This window comes from Podarcis cretensis (assembly GCF_951804945.1).
Source record: "Podarcis cretensis genome assembly, chromosome: 9".
NCBI classification, from domain to species: domain Eukaryota; kingdom Metazoa; phylum Chordata; class Lepidosauria; order Squamata; family Lacertidae; genus Podarcis; species Podarcis cretensis.
The window spans coordinates 40,281,093-40,295,726 of NC_137178.1; the positions used below are offsets into that span (position 1 = coordinate 40,281,093).

Below are 14,634 nucleotides of genomic sequence, written 5' to 3' on the forward strand. Positions count from 1 at the left end.
CTTACTTTACTGACAACCAGTACTCGAAGTTTCCTTGATAATACTGAAGCTGAATTAGCTGTCTCTGGTTTTCATTTTAAATATCGAAAACATTAACTCTTTTCTGTTTAAAGATGCTGACATGCCCTTGCAAAACCTTAACACTACAATCTGATACTTAAAGCACTTTACTGATACAGGCCTCATTGAAGTGAGCTGGACTTACATTAGCTGAAAAGCAAGAGCCTTAGTCATCTGCAAATCACCTGAGATTTTCTATTAAGTTTACTAACGCAGATGTTCCCAATTTGCACAAAGATATTTAAATGCATGCAGAGATGATCAAACAGAACTCAAAGCAATAAAAGCCAAACTTCTAAAAATATACTTTGTTTTATAGGTGAACATTTTAACACAGAATGTAAAATCTCTATGTGATCTTCAAAACACTAGCTGAATTATTCTCCCTATCCTTTCAGGACACCCCAAGATATCATTTGTATTTTCATCACATCCTTAACATTGTTTGATGTTCTTCTCAGTTATGTATTGTGGTTTTATCTAGCATATTCTTAAAGCAATTCCTATTATGAATCCAGAACATTAAGACGAATTTGTTAATTGTAAGAACATAGTTTTCTATTAGACGTAGACCATCATACACATAAAAAAAAACACATACAAGACAAAACTGTGGTCTTGAGGGTTTTTAAAAACTTGTTTTTCAGTGTCAGTGAGGGTTCTACGCTTGACATTTCCAGAAATGAAAACTGGGGAAATGTTACCCCAGTTTCCTCCTCATAATCCTTTTAAGTAACTTGGAAAAAGTCATTATTTTAATTGGTGTCAATAAAAGGACTTTTTAATACTATTTTGAACTTAGTATAAAATATATGCTCTTTCATTCTAACAATAAATGATATACATTTGGTTGTGAAATTTTAAGTGTTGTATTCCCCTGAATATTTCAAAAATGCACCCATATAAAAGTTACAGATACAATTACTTATTGTTGAAATAGTATCACCATCAACTCACAGAGTGCAAAATCAGATTCCCTGTCTGACAGAACTGACAACTTAAATTCTGACAAAAGTTGGTGTGGAAAGAGAGGAGAAAGGACATAGCGAGGGAGGCACACAACTGTTACACATACTCAAAGCATTGTTGCAGTAGGGGATGAAAGTAGAAGGGTTAAGCCAAAGGCTTAGTGGAAGAAGCGGGTTTTGAGAATAGAGATGATATAGGAGTTCTGGGCAGAAAATGAGGACCAGCAAGAAATAGTAAGGTAGTAAGCTGGTAGAATTGTGTATGTGGGGGGAGTTATAGCAGGAATATAATAGCATTTAAGGATATTTCATATAGGCAGGTAAAAAAGGCAGATAATTAACAGATGAAGGATTCTTTAACTGGTTGATTGCAACCATGATTTAGTAATCTATAAGTGTAGAGTCATGATTCAGGTAGGTAGCCATGTTGGTCTGACGCAGTCGAAATAAATAAAAAAACTGTCCAGTAGCACCTTAGAGACCAACTGAGTTTGTTCTGGATATAAGCTTGCGTGTGCATGAAGTGTGCATGCACACGAAAGCTTATACCCAGAACAAACTTAGTTGGTCTCTAAGGTGCTACTGGACAGTTTTTTATGTAGAGTCATGATCTTTGACTTGTGTGAGTATCCAGTGGAATAGCCTTGGCCCATCTGTTGCCCTCCAAGTATTTTTGGACTACATTTCCTAGTAGTACCATCATGCTGTTGGGAGTTGTTGTCCAAAACATCTGGAGGGCAACAGGTTGGCAAAAGCTGCAATAAAATCGGCCTATTTTTCCAGTTCAGAACTGATACTTCAGTCACATAAATTGTAAATACACCAAAGTTTATAACTGAAGTAAGAATAATAAATTTGTGAAAAATAATTTTGCAATATGGTGCACAGTAGAGCGTAAGTGGTGAACAGTGGAATGAAAAACAGATAAATATTGTTCAGTATCTGTACATGAATATCTTGTCCAGTCATATATAAGAGAAAAGCAGCTGGTGTTAACTGTAGAAGGGGGGCCTGTTAAAAAAAATATGTTCTAATATTTATTAAGGTTCTCAAATGTACAAAGCATGCTTCAATCTTAATAGTTAACTTTACATGCTTTAAGGAAAGAAGCCCATCATTGTAACATACAGAATAAATCTTTCCCTACAACTCTGAATTTTGAGAACTAAAGTACACATATTGGGTTGCAGTGCTAAGGACTAGCTTCCAAGTTTATGTATTTCTGACCTGCCTTCACCTCATTCATATCGTTATGACCTTGGCCCTTGATGAACGCATTATTAGTCTAGATAGCACAGCGCTCTTAACACACTGAGGAACCAGTGTTCTGTTCTGTCTGGGCAAGGTGCGTATCATTAACAAGTCCATTGCTGAAGCTGTTAGGTTTCCCTATTAACAGCTGAGCTATGCTGAAGCTGTTTTCTTTTTAAGCAAGTTGTTGGGCGGGGGGGGGGGAGAGAGAGAATCAAAAGCAAATGTATTTTAATGTAGATTACAGAAACCTATAAATTACACTAATAATTTATGCCCTATAGCAAGCAAATGGTCTGGATCCCAGGAAACGTCAATGGAATGAAAGCAGCCGCAAACACAGTTCCCTAAATACTCAAACAAGATTTCTACCACATGGTCTTGCACCACCAGCTGCCCTGGGGGAGGGTGGAACAGGAGAGAAAGGAAGCCAGGTGAAGATAACACGAGGCTCTTGCTCCAGCTGCACAGGCTTCGTTTTGTTTTAACGTGCATGATTTATCCACTGCATTTCATAAATGCTATGAGCAGCTTCAAGGTCTCCAGTGGAAAGGCAGGATTTAAATCTAATAAATAAATAAAATATAACTGTATGTACTAAGTGAATAAAATATAATCATATGTACATTCTACAGCAGTTCACATACTTTTGCAAGAGATGGGAGGATGTATTTGGATTTATTTTCGTTTTTCTCCTCCAGCACAAGATTCAACAGCCTTCAAGTGACCAGAGCACACTCCTTCATCACCAGTCATGCTTCTATCTGCTGGCAGCTATGAGGTAAAGGTAAAGGGACCCCTGACCATTAGGTCCAGTCATGGCCGACTCTGGGGTTGCGGCGCTCATCTCGCTTTACTGGCCGAGGGAGCCAGCGTACAGCTTCCGGGTCATGTGGCCAGCATGACTAAGCCACTTCTGGTGAACCAGAGCAGCGCAGGGAAACGCCGTTTACCTTCCGCCGGAGTGGTACCTATTTATCTACTTGCACTTTGACGTGCTTTTGAACTGCTAGGTTGGCAGGAGCAGGGACTGAGCAACGGGAGCTCACCCCGTTGCGGGGATTCGAACCACTGACCTTCTGATCGGCAAGCCCTAGGCTCTGTGGTTTATCCCACAGTGCCACCCACGTCCCGGCAGCCATGAGAGGCACCTATATGCTATCCTAACACCCGCTCCTGCTATCAACATATGGAGGGTGGTGGAGAAAGATAGTTTACGGCTGTGTGTTACATAAATGAACATACAGTAAGCACCCCCTATAGTATATGCAATTATTCCTTTTGAAATGCTGATATTTAAAATATTAATACTGTACTGTGTTAGATGAAAATATTATATGTTCGAATTTACACCATATGTTGCTAAATGCTTGCTCTTTGAACACAGCTGAGTTAACAAAATGTAAATGCTGTCCAGCAGTGACAATTAGATATGAAACAGCATGAGGCATTTAATTTACCAGATACGTTAAAATATTAGAAATGACCCTAAATTGAAGCATTCTGTCCAAACTGTGCCTTTTCTCATATTAACTGCTACTGCTATCTGAATCCACAATGGGGAGATTCTCGTTGCAAAATAGGAACTGAGTTTTTTGCTTTACCTCTTAGGATGCATTTGAAAAACCAAGGGGGGTTAATGTCTTTGAACCTCATGGCTATATAGAGATTGCAGAATAAAATGTAACTGGCTATGTCTTCAATTTCACTATCTCCAGGGATTAATATGAACCAGGGTTCACCCATGGAATTTGTGCAAAGTACTTAATCTCAAACATCTGAAATTACGGAGTGAGAAGACTGGTAGTTCAGAGGATATGGCTTCAGTTTCAGGAAGCCTCAAACCCCAGAACTCTAATTTTATAAATTAAGAGCTATATTCAAACAGGCACAATCTGAAACTGTTAAGTATGGCCGTTATATCTGTTCTCTAACTCCGCATTATAGCTTCTTATAAATCCCTTGAAGTTAAAAATACCTTTCAGTGAACACTTTCCAGTGCTTTCCTCAAGCAATAATGCATTATCATTGCATAATTTGTTCAATCAAACAGAGTTTGCAAAACATTATCAAAAGCTCCGAAATTATGGGAAATTTAACAATTTAACAATGAAAATCGCTAACCTTTCTAACAGCCCGGATTTCACTATACTGTTAACTTTGTATACCCACTTTATCCCTCTTTGTAGAGAATTTTTAACTATGTGATGTAAAAAAACATGTTGGAATTAAACCCATCAGCCTCTCTAGGTCTTTGTGCACACTTACTCTCCCACAATATTTCATCTATCTGCAAGCTTTCTATTGCACTGAGAAAGTAGCTTTAAACCAGAAGCGACTCGTATTGTCTTGAACAGCTGACTCTGCATTTTACCAAAGTGGCTAAAGCACTCTGAGGAGAGCAGCCAGAGTTTACTACTTGACACAGGATGAGAGTGCTAATCACTAAGAAGGAGGGAGTAGCTAATCTCTCTGCTAATAAAGATTACTTTGGATTTAGAGTTCATCAAGTCTTCATTTAAAATTTACGTTTTAGTGGATGATTCTCTAACTCTACTAAGAGAAACTAAATAAGTGTATTCATCTGTTCCAATCATTAAGTGCTTTATTCATTTTCTATATCACTATGGTTACTACTTCTGGTGTGATTATTATGTATTTTTGAATTACTTAGGAAATATATACAATTCTACTGAATTTAAGTGCACGCCAAAGTTAATGTTTCTGCCATGACCTGTCATTTTCTATAACACACCTTGTATTCATGAACTGAACTGAAAAGTATGAACATCTAGGCTTACTCTGAAATTTCTTGTAACAAAAATCCTTTTGATGAAGGTGCTTATGCAAAAATCAGTTGGTATATTTATGTATTGCATTTATATACCAGCTTTCTGCCACAGCACCCAATGCAATATATACAGTACACTTGCTTTTTTCTATTTCTTTTTTAAAAAAATGCCTGAAGTGGTCAATTTGAGAAATTTCACATGCATACACGTAACTAATAAGACTTTTAAATCAGTGATCTGAGACCCCACAACAGCGCTCTATAACTCGCGCCCCAACAAGTCAAACACAAGCAACCAGCATGTATTGGGTCTGCCAAGTAGTTGACATTCCTTCGAATAACCAGTAGAAACAGGAAGTTTCAGCTTAGCAGGTCACAAACTGTGCAGGTCTGCCATAGGCACACTATATCAATATGACTACAGATAAGAGAAAATGCCAAACCACAACAGAATATGGGAGCAAGCCTGTGCCAGGGAGGGGGGGCTGGTACACTTGCCCTGAGTCTGAGATGCATTTTTGTTTGAGTTATTCTAACAAGACTCCCTCCCCAGGTTCAGACAACTTCTGCAAAGACCTGTACAGGAGATTTAGCGGCTGAATCAGGTTCACAAAGCTAACTGTACAATATTTCTAAAGGAATGCAATTGTATGCTACCAAATCCAAAACACTTTACTTGTAGACAAAGAACTTCATAAGTCAGCAACAGAAATTAATCAGAATTTGCTCAATATGAATGGTGATTCTAGAAATTAATATAACTAGGAAGTTACCTTCCTTCGTTGACAAGCTCAATGAAAGCTAGGCCAGCATTCTTCTGTATTGAGTTCTGCCACTCCTACAACGCAAAAGTGAAAAAGGTAATTAAAAGAACAAATTTACATTAATTAAACCAGTGAAAACAGTTATAGTAAAAGTTAAGATGGTAACACAAGGTATTAGAATTTTAACTCAAAATTTATACATACAAACTTTAATTTAAAAAAGGACTAGTTGTGCTGGCTAGGTACCGGTATATTCAATACATGCAGTACAGTGGTGCCTCGCCAGACGAAAAGAATCCGTTCCGCGAGTCTCTTCGTCTTGCGGTTTTTTCATCTTGCGAAGCAAACCCATTAGCGGCTTAGCGGATTAGCACTATTAGCGGCTTAGGGGCTTAGCGGATCAGCTGATAAGCGGCTTAGCGGATCAGCTGTTAAGCGGCTTAGCGGATCAGCTGATAAGCGGCTTAGCGGATCAGCTGTTAAGCGGCTTAGCGGATCAGCTGATAAGCGGCTTAGCGGATCAGCTGTTAAGCGGCTTAGTGGCTCAGCTGATAAGCGGCTTAGCGGCTTAGAAAAGGGGGGGGACCCGCAGCCCATAGGAAATTCGTTTTGCGAAGCACCTCCAAAACGGAAAACCCTTTCGTCTAGCGGGTTTTCCGTCTTGCGAGGCATTCGTCTTGCGGGGCACCACTGTACATGCATTGTTTGTACTGTAAACAATGTCAGCTGATGAGCATGACCACATCTATCCAGATAACAAGAACCACCCAAAGTGCTATTCAAACTAAGCATTCAGCATATTGACTTCCTACTACAGTGGTACCTCAGGTACCACTGTACAAGGGTGAGAGAATACCAAGGTATTAAGCCTGTCATCACCACAGATGTAGGTTAGGCAAAAATATTTTTAATCTATTTTTAAAATACTTTTCTTTTTTTAATCAACAACCCACTTCAATTGAAAAGTCCCCTAAAGTTGCTTACAGATTGGGGGGGGGGGGAGAGAGAATAGTTCTCATAACAGCTCTTTGGTACGAAAACAGTTCAACTAGCCTGACTGCATGGCCATTGTTAAATGACAGAGGAAGAAGAGTCAAAAGGCTGCTGGTCTTTAGGCAGAGATTGTAGATGAGTCCTTCTTCCCCTCTGGGCAGCCTCTTGCCCAAGGAAGCTTCATCACCAAGCACAGTTTTGATCTCAGGTTTCCGTAATCCAAGGCACCACACATTATCAGTTCTCATCATAAACCTCAATATTTTATTAATACCAACCAAGAGAGCTAGATTGCTGAACAAGCCTTGGCACCTCAAGAAACAGTCCAATCAGCAACTGGCCCATGGCACTGCTACCATGGAAATACTGCAAAATAAATGAGGTATCCAACCCACAGGGTGTTTGGGGAGTTCCCTTGTGCCTTCCTCTATAGGCATGCCTCAATTTACAAAAAAAAACAACACATCTGAATAAGTAGAAGCATTTTGTGTGTGTGGTTTTTTTTGCTCATATGCTTATAAAGCAATCAATCATAATTATGTATTTTTGTTGCTACAATTTTTTGGAGTATACAGTTGTATATCACAACAATGGGCACTAAAGTGATTGCCTAGATGTTTCTGTTCTTTTGCCAACATGCCTCTTCACTTGTTTTAGCATTCCCTCACAAAATATTGGCAGGAGAAGTGTTGGAAGGCGGGGATATAAATGAAGAGCTATCATTTTCTCTAAATGACATCATGCACATGTTTTTGTCTTCCAACAATGGCTTTCACCTTGAATCACACTCAGTGTAGTGCTTCAGAACTTAATTACTGAAAACAGAAATTGCACAAACTGAGAAGCAAAGAGATTTATCTTGGCTTTTTTCCAGCTCAACTCTCTCTATCACAGACAAAGATCAGAGAAAATATTAGTCTAAACAATTTTTTTTAAGCCACAGGTGAACACTCCCTTAAGCATGCTTTAATAGCTTGGCGGGGGAGGGGGGCAAAATGTAACAACCAATGTCTTTCATGTTTAATGCAATGTTTCAACACAGCACATATATCCTGTACTGCAATTACATTCTCAGAGCTGACTGCATTGTTATGTCAAGATCTTTGTTATCCTTCTCCCAAAGGTGCTGATGAAAAACATGTTAAAAGCCTCAGAGTCGACCACTAATGTAGCTGAATAACTGGAGAATACATTTCAGCACTTTCAAAAGGAAGGACTGCAGGAGGAGATCGAGCAAGTCAATAATTTCATACCTGCTGTAAGCTGAACTTAATTGACTACTATTTCCTATGCCTATAAAATCTACTGCTAATGTACATGATCATAATTACTGTGCAGTCTATAGTGAATCTATAGTAAATACTTAAGCACTGACAAAAATGCAAGTAGCTGTGAGATATAAATTGCCTTAGAGTGCTGAAAAGAACTTTGCATGGGGCAAAGGAGGACCGTGGATGGCAGTAGAGAGATCTAGAGGGTGTGTTCTTCAGCTTAGGGTCCTTGAGATCATTTTGGGGAAACTGGAGGTGGAAATTAAGAAGCTGAATTCAACACACAGAAGGCACCGTTCTCTTGGTGAGCAAGGGTAGAAGGCCAGGAGTCTACTATTTTTACAGGGTCTGATCTGTCCAGAAATGTCATCCTTCTTGCCAATTTCAGAGGCCAATGTTAAACACTCCTATCATCTGCTCCGATGTAGGCTCTAAGGCCTGAACATACACAGGTCCGGGTATTCAATAAGCTAGGTTCAAGGCTTAGAGAGCATGGGTAGGCAAACTAAGGCCCAATCACCTTCTAAATCTGGCCTGCGGATGGGCCGGGAATCAGTGTGTTTTTACATGAGTAGAATGTGTCCTTTTATTTAAAATGCATCTCTGGGTTATTTCTGGGGCCTGCCTGGTGTTTTTACATGAGTAGAATGTGTGCTTTTATTTAAAATGCATCTCTGGGTTATTTGTGGGGCACAGGAATATGTTCATTTTTTTCTTCAAAATATAGTCCAGCCCCCCACAAGGTCTGAGGGACAGTGGACTGGCCCCCTGCTGAAAAAGTTTGCTGACCCCTGGCTTAGACTAAAGGGCCCCATCAGTATGGTTACATCACACCCCAAGTCAATTCACATGTTGCATTTTCAAATCAGTAGCTCCTTCCTGATGCATTTTAGATCCAGTTCTTCCAGATCCACCTCAAGATCCAACTCTTCCAGCTCCAGCAACTGACTTCATAAAACCTGGACTGAAAAACATGCCCCCTCAAGATCTTGATTCAGGTACAGTTGCTTACTGCCTCAGCCATGTCCTCACATTTAAGTGTTCCTCCACTTACACGGAGGAAAGCTATGGGTACAGATACTTCAAAAGTATTTGAAGTTGCAAAGCTACATTCAGAGCTCCCCTAGGGAAACTCCAAATGTCATGCTAATTGTAGTGTTCAGCATCTGTACCAACTTGCAGATGACACCAAACCAGGGGGTGGGGGGTTAGACAATTATGCCACTGAAGACAGAATTAGGATTCAAGATGGTGTTAACAGATTGGAGAACTGGGCCCAAACTAACAACATGAATTTCAACAGGGAAAAATGTAAGGATCCACGCGTAGGCAGAAATAACCCATTGTGCAAATCTAAGGTGGGGACAAGTGGATTGGCAATGCTACATGTGAAAAGGATCTAGGGGTCTTAGTAGACCACAAGCTTAACATGAGTCAACAGTATGATACAGCAACCAAAAAAAAGGGGGGGGGGAGAAATAAGCTAATAGTATTCTACGCTGCATCAACAGAAGTATAGTATGCTGATAAAAGGGAGTAATAGTACTGCTCTATTCTGCCCTGGTCAGACCACACCTGGAGTACTGTGTCCAGTTCTTGGTGCCACAATTGACAAGCTGGAACATGTGCAGGTGAGGGTGACCAAGATGATCAAGAGTATGGAAGCCAAGCCTTATGAGGAACAGTTGAGGGAATTGGTTATGATTCAAGTTCAAGTGAAGAAAAGAAGAGTCTGATTAAACACAGGAATAACTTTCTGACAGTCAGAGCTATATGAACAGTGGAAAAGACTCCCACAAGAGGTGATGGACTCTCCTTCCTTGGAGGTTTTCAAGTAGAGATTGGATGGCCATGTCTCTACTTGAGATTCCCTCTACTTGTAGTCCCTTCCAACTCAAAAATTTTATGATTCTATAATTTTATGACAGAAGGGTAGATTTTGGCACAGCGTTTGGAGAAATGTGTTGACATGAAAAGGGAAGTTTGGCAATTGAACCAAATACCTCGAGGGGTAGTGGGCTTGTTGGGGATGCTCTGGCCCTGCATTTCTTGCAACAAGCAGAGCATTGGAAAGGATGGCCTATTACAGGATCCCCTCCAGTTTTATTATTTATCGTATACGAGAAGGGACAGTATGTAAGAGTTCAGTTTTGTCAATTATGCAGCTGAACAACTTTGCACAGATCTGAGGCATTAAGCACTTCAATATCTCTTAGAAATTTATAAGAAAAGAGATTTTTAATATAAAAACATAGCAGTCTGTAAAAAAAAAACCAAAAAACCTGCTCTGGGAAAGCAAGCTTAGCCAAGCAACATTATTCACCTGATCAATACAGATGGTATTATTTTTATAAGGTGCAATAGAAGTTGCTCTAAGTCCACCCATCTACAAGCTCTCAACAGATGATCATCATTAAACCTCTATCAAGCATCTATGTACTGAATTGTACAAATGTGTTCTATTAGTACATGGTCTGACTATTTCGCAACACTAGTACTCAAGACAAATGGCAGCTGCTGCCCTCTGAGGTCTGAAGTCAAGTCTTTAGGGAATCTCAAAGCCCAAATGGAAAAAAACAAGGGCTGTTCATTAGAGGCTGCTCCAGGCTAAAACTTTCAAGGCTGCCATTAGAACTATATAGAGGCTAATTATTTTTATAAGGCTAAAAAAACACACTACACAATGTGTTCAGATATAAGCAGAAAGTACTTTTTGTTCCATTACATTTGAAAACTATTGCTCTTGTCATCAAAACAAAGGCAGTAAGGAACCAAGATTTTAAAGCCACATTACAATAGTTAAAGAATTAAATTTACCAAAGCCAAAAATGAGCTTTATGATGTTCACTTTTATTTCATATGAAATAGTCCAAGAAACTGTCACAATCCAATGTGTGTCCTGCCTTTTGAGACTTGAGAAGGGGAAGATTTGGTATAACACTGGAAAAAGGAAATGCCATGGAAATTATGTGTAAATCTGACACTTAATGTAGATTCAGGTTCTATTCAGTGCCTGAAAGTGTTAAGCACTAGGGTTTTTTTTTTGGGGCGGGCACTCAGATCAAGACAAAGAAGCAAGGAAAAAAACAATAACAACACCCCCTCCGAAGGAAGGGGAGTTCTGGTAACAGATAAATCTGTTTTTAATGTTCATGGTCAAATCCAGACCATAGCCAAAATACTGATCCATAACCATTTGTAAAAATTGCATTAAGACTGTATCAATGCAGATTAAATAATTATTAGAATAATTAGCTCTACAAGTCCATTTAGAGAAAGGCTATTACAGCTTTATTCCTTATAGGAAAAACAACATTTGAAAACAACTATGCTAACTCAGTTAAAGGAAGGAAAATGCAAAGAAAACAGATTGAGAATGATTTATATGAATGCATAGTGCTGAAGTTAATTACAACTAACCCAATAAAATAGTGCCTTTATTATTGTACAGCAAGTAATAGCCTTAGACACAGAAAGCAGAGCTCTTTCTACTCTTTTTCGTATGCTCAGTCCCACAGCACACTACATTAAGAATTAAATAAGTTGTAAATATGCCATACAGAAACAGCAGTTTTTAACTAAAAGCAGAAGACTCCCCTGCTGTTTAACCATTCTGTGTATTCCACTCCGAGCAGGCTTCCTATAAACTGGTGTTATATTGTTGTGCAGTAAATACCTGAAATTACCTTATAACGAGAATTTAATTTTAATACTTAAATAGAGAATTCAAGGCCACAATGAACTTTTGTAGTCACAAATTGCAGAGGTACTACTTTTATCTTTCAAAATAAATAAGCACTAATTTCGTACTGCCATACCATGTATTGATAAAATTATCGTGTTTTAAATACTAACTTCATTCCTTCCAGCATAAAGTTTTCTTCCAAAGCCATATGGTGCATATGTTTGTAAAACATACCTATATAGCAGGCTCACAAAATTCAATATTTATTTATTTCACAAGATTTATACATTGCTTTATCATAATAAAACCTCAAAGCAGTTTACAAAAAGAATAAAACGTAATTGACATTAAAAACCCAGTTAAAGGCATTTAAAACTAAATAATTATATCAAGGACAACCTAAAAACCAGATTAAAACACATGTCAATATTCTCCATATGCCACAGGATTTTCAACCACTTGTGGTACTGTACAGTGGTCTTAGCTAGGACCTCTGAACAAAAATATATTTTGCTGATGGCATGATTCATTGGGTAAGCATCACATCAAACATCCAAATGATTCAACCACACAAACAAAAAACAAATATATATATATATATCTGGCCACCTGTCACATTGTTGGCACATCCTTGTGCACTCTAAAGAAAAACGTAAAAACCTACTCTTATTCATTTAGGAAATTTTTACACCACCTTTCACCTACAAGAACCCCCAATCCAGCTTACACAGTTAAAAAAGAGATGCAAATATATGCAATAAGAACAATAAAATACAAAAGTGAGAGCTAAAGACCAGAGCAACACTAAAACCATTTGTAGCAGAAGGAAGAAAAGTTAATGTAATCCAAATGCCCAGAAACAAAAATCTCTCAATCTGTAACCTAAAGGCTAAAACAAAGGGAACTAACTGAACAAATCCTGTATATTAATAGTCATCTCCTTCTCCAATTCTTGTGTAACTAAAACAGCAACATGCATTTACAAAAGGTAGGTATGAGTTGGAGGACCCAAACACTTGTAGTATGTTTTTGAAGGAAGTGGGGGGAAGATTCCCCCCAACAGTGTGTTCTGAGCAGGCTTAGTGGCTGCAGAATGCTATGAAGTACTGTATGTAGTTACTATGGAGTATTGTAAGTATAGACCTGCTGAGTCAGGCCAATAGTCAACTAGTTCAGCATCCTGTTCTCACAAAATAGCTAACCAGATGCCTATCGGAAACCTGCCAACAGGACCTGAGCACAAGAACACTCTCCCCTATTGTGGTTTCCAGCACTTGGTATACAGAAGCATACCGTATTTTTCGTTCTATAAGATGCACCCAACCATAAGAAGCACCTAGTTTTTAGGGGAGGAAAACAAGAAATAAGAAGCCTCCTGAGTGAAGAGGGAGTGTTCCCTGAAGCCAGGAGAGCAAGCGGGATCGGCTCTCCTGGCTTCAGCGAAAGGAAGCCTCCTGGCTTTCCCCCGACCTCCCGCAAGAGCCACATGCTCTTTAAAGGGAGTGCGGCTCTTGGGGGCTTTTCTGGGAGGTGGGGGAAGGGACAGAGCTACACGCTCTGTCCCTTCCCCCACCTCCTGCAAAAGCCAAGAATAGCTGTGCGGCGCCTCCGCAGAGTAGCAGGATGAAGGCTCCCCGCTCCCCTACTCTCGTTTCTCTTCAGATCGTATAAATCTTTCGCCTTTTGAAGGCTCCCCGCTCCCCTGCAGAGGCTTCGCGCGGCTAAGCCAGAAACCAGAGGGAGTGCTGCGCAGCGCTCCCTCTCGCTGTTCTGGCTTCTGGCTTAGCCTGCAAAGCTTGCATTCGCTCCATAACACACACACACATTTCCCCTTACTTTTTAGGAGGGTAAAAGTGTGTCTTATAGAGTGAAAAATACGGTACTTCCTCCAACTGTGGGGCTGAATGAACAGAAAACTTGGGGGGGGGGATGGAATGCTATGCTGGAGAAAGCATGGCTTGCTGGCTGGCGTTCTTGGTTTGGACCACTCCACACAGCAATATTTTGCTGCAGCTCCTAAATGTGAATATATAGTGAACGGGGTGTTAGGGGAGGAGTAGTACCCACAGTGTGAGACACATCATGCTCCTTCTGGGGTATTTTGTCCACCTTTGGTCCCCACCATGCACTCAGCTGTCACCTGTGGCTCCCAGAAGCCGTCAGCATGCAACAGCGGCCATACCCAGGAAACTGCTTCAACTGGCCAGCTAAACCAGGTGAGGGTAGCCAATGGGTCTCAAACCCTTGATGAGTTAGGGATTTCCCCTGAATGCGAACATAGGCTTCAGTTGATTGAATGGGCGAGACCAATAATGAATCCAATTGTCAAGAAGGGGGTTTCTGCACATGTTGTAGAGAGAGGGAAGTGAGGGACAGGTGGGGCTCACCAACCTGGAAAGACAGCCCATCTAGGAAAGGAAAACTCTTGATTCTAAACTGCTGGTGCCTTGTGGGATATCTTTGGGAGAAGAAAAGGGTAAGGAGCAAACCCTACACAAATCTAGAATGGAGTCCCTAAGATGGTTGGATGGCACCTTGTACATCTCCATTGGGCAACTCCTACAGCCAGTTTTTTTCCCTCCAGGTTATGCCGTACCGGCACCTCTTTTTGTGGTTGTTAAAAGGTGTGGCACTTACTGTAACAACTTCATGGTGTGTAAAGGTAAAGGGTAAAGAGACCCCTGACCATTAGGTCCAGGTCCAGTCCGGGACGACTCTGGGGTTGCGGCACTCATCTCGCTTTATTGGCCGAGGGAGCCGGTGTACAGCTTCCGGGTCATGTGGCCAGCATGACTAAGCCACTTCTGGCGAACTAGAGCAGCACACGGAAACGCCGTTTACCTTCCCGCCG

At 40.2% G+C, this 14,634-nt stretch overlaps 1 protein-coding gene across 1 annotated transcript in view; it reads right to left on the reverse strand.

Annotated features, from left to right (window-relative positions):
- The window catches only part of LRBA (LPS responsive beige-like anchor protein), a 357,313-nt gene that overhangs the window by 232,455 nt on the left and 110,224 nt on the right, over positions 1–14,634 (reverse strand). Inside the window, 1 exon segment of the mRNA XM_079990486.1 lies at positions 5,844–5,908. Within this exon segment, the coding sequence (XP_079846612.1) occupies positions 5,844–5,908 (65 nt within the window).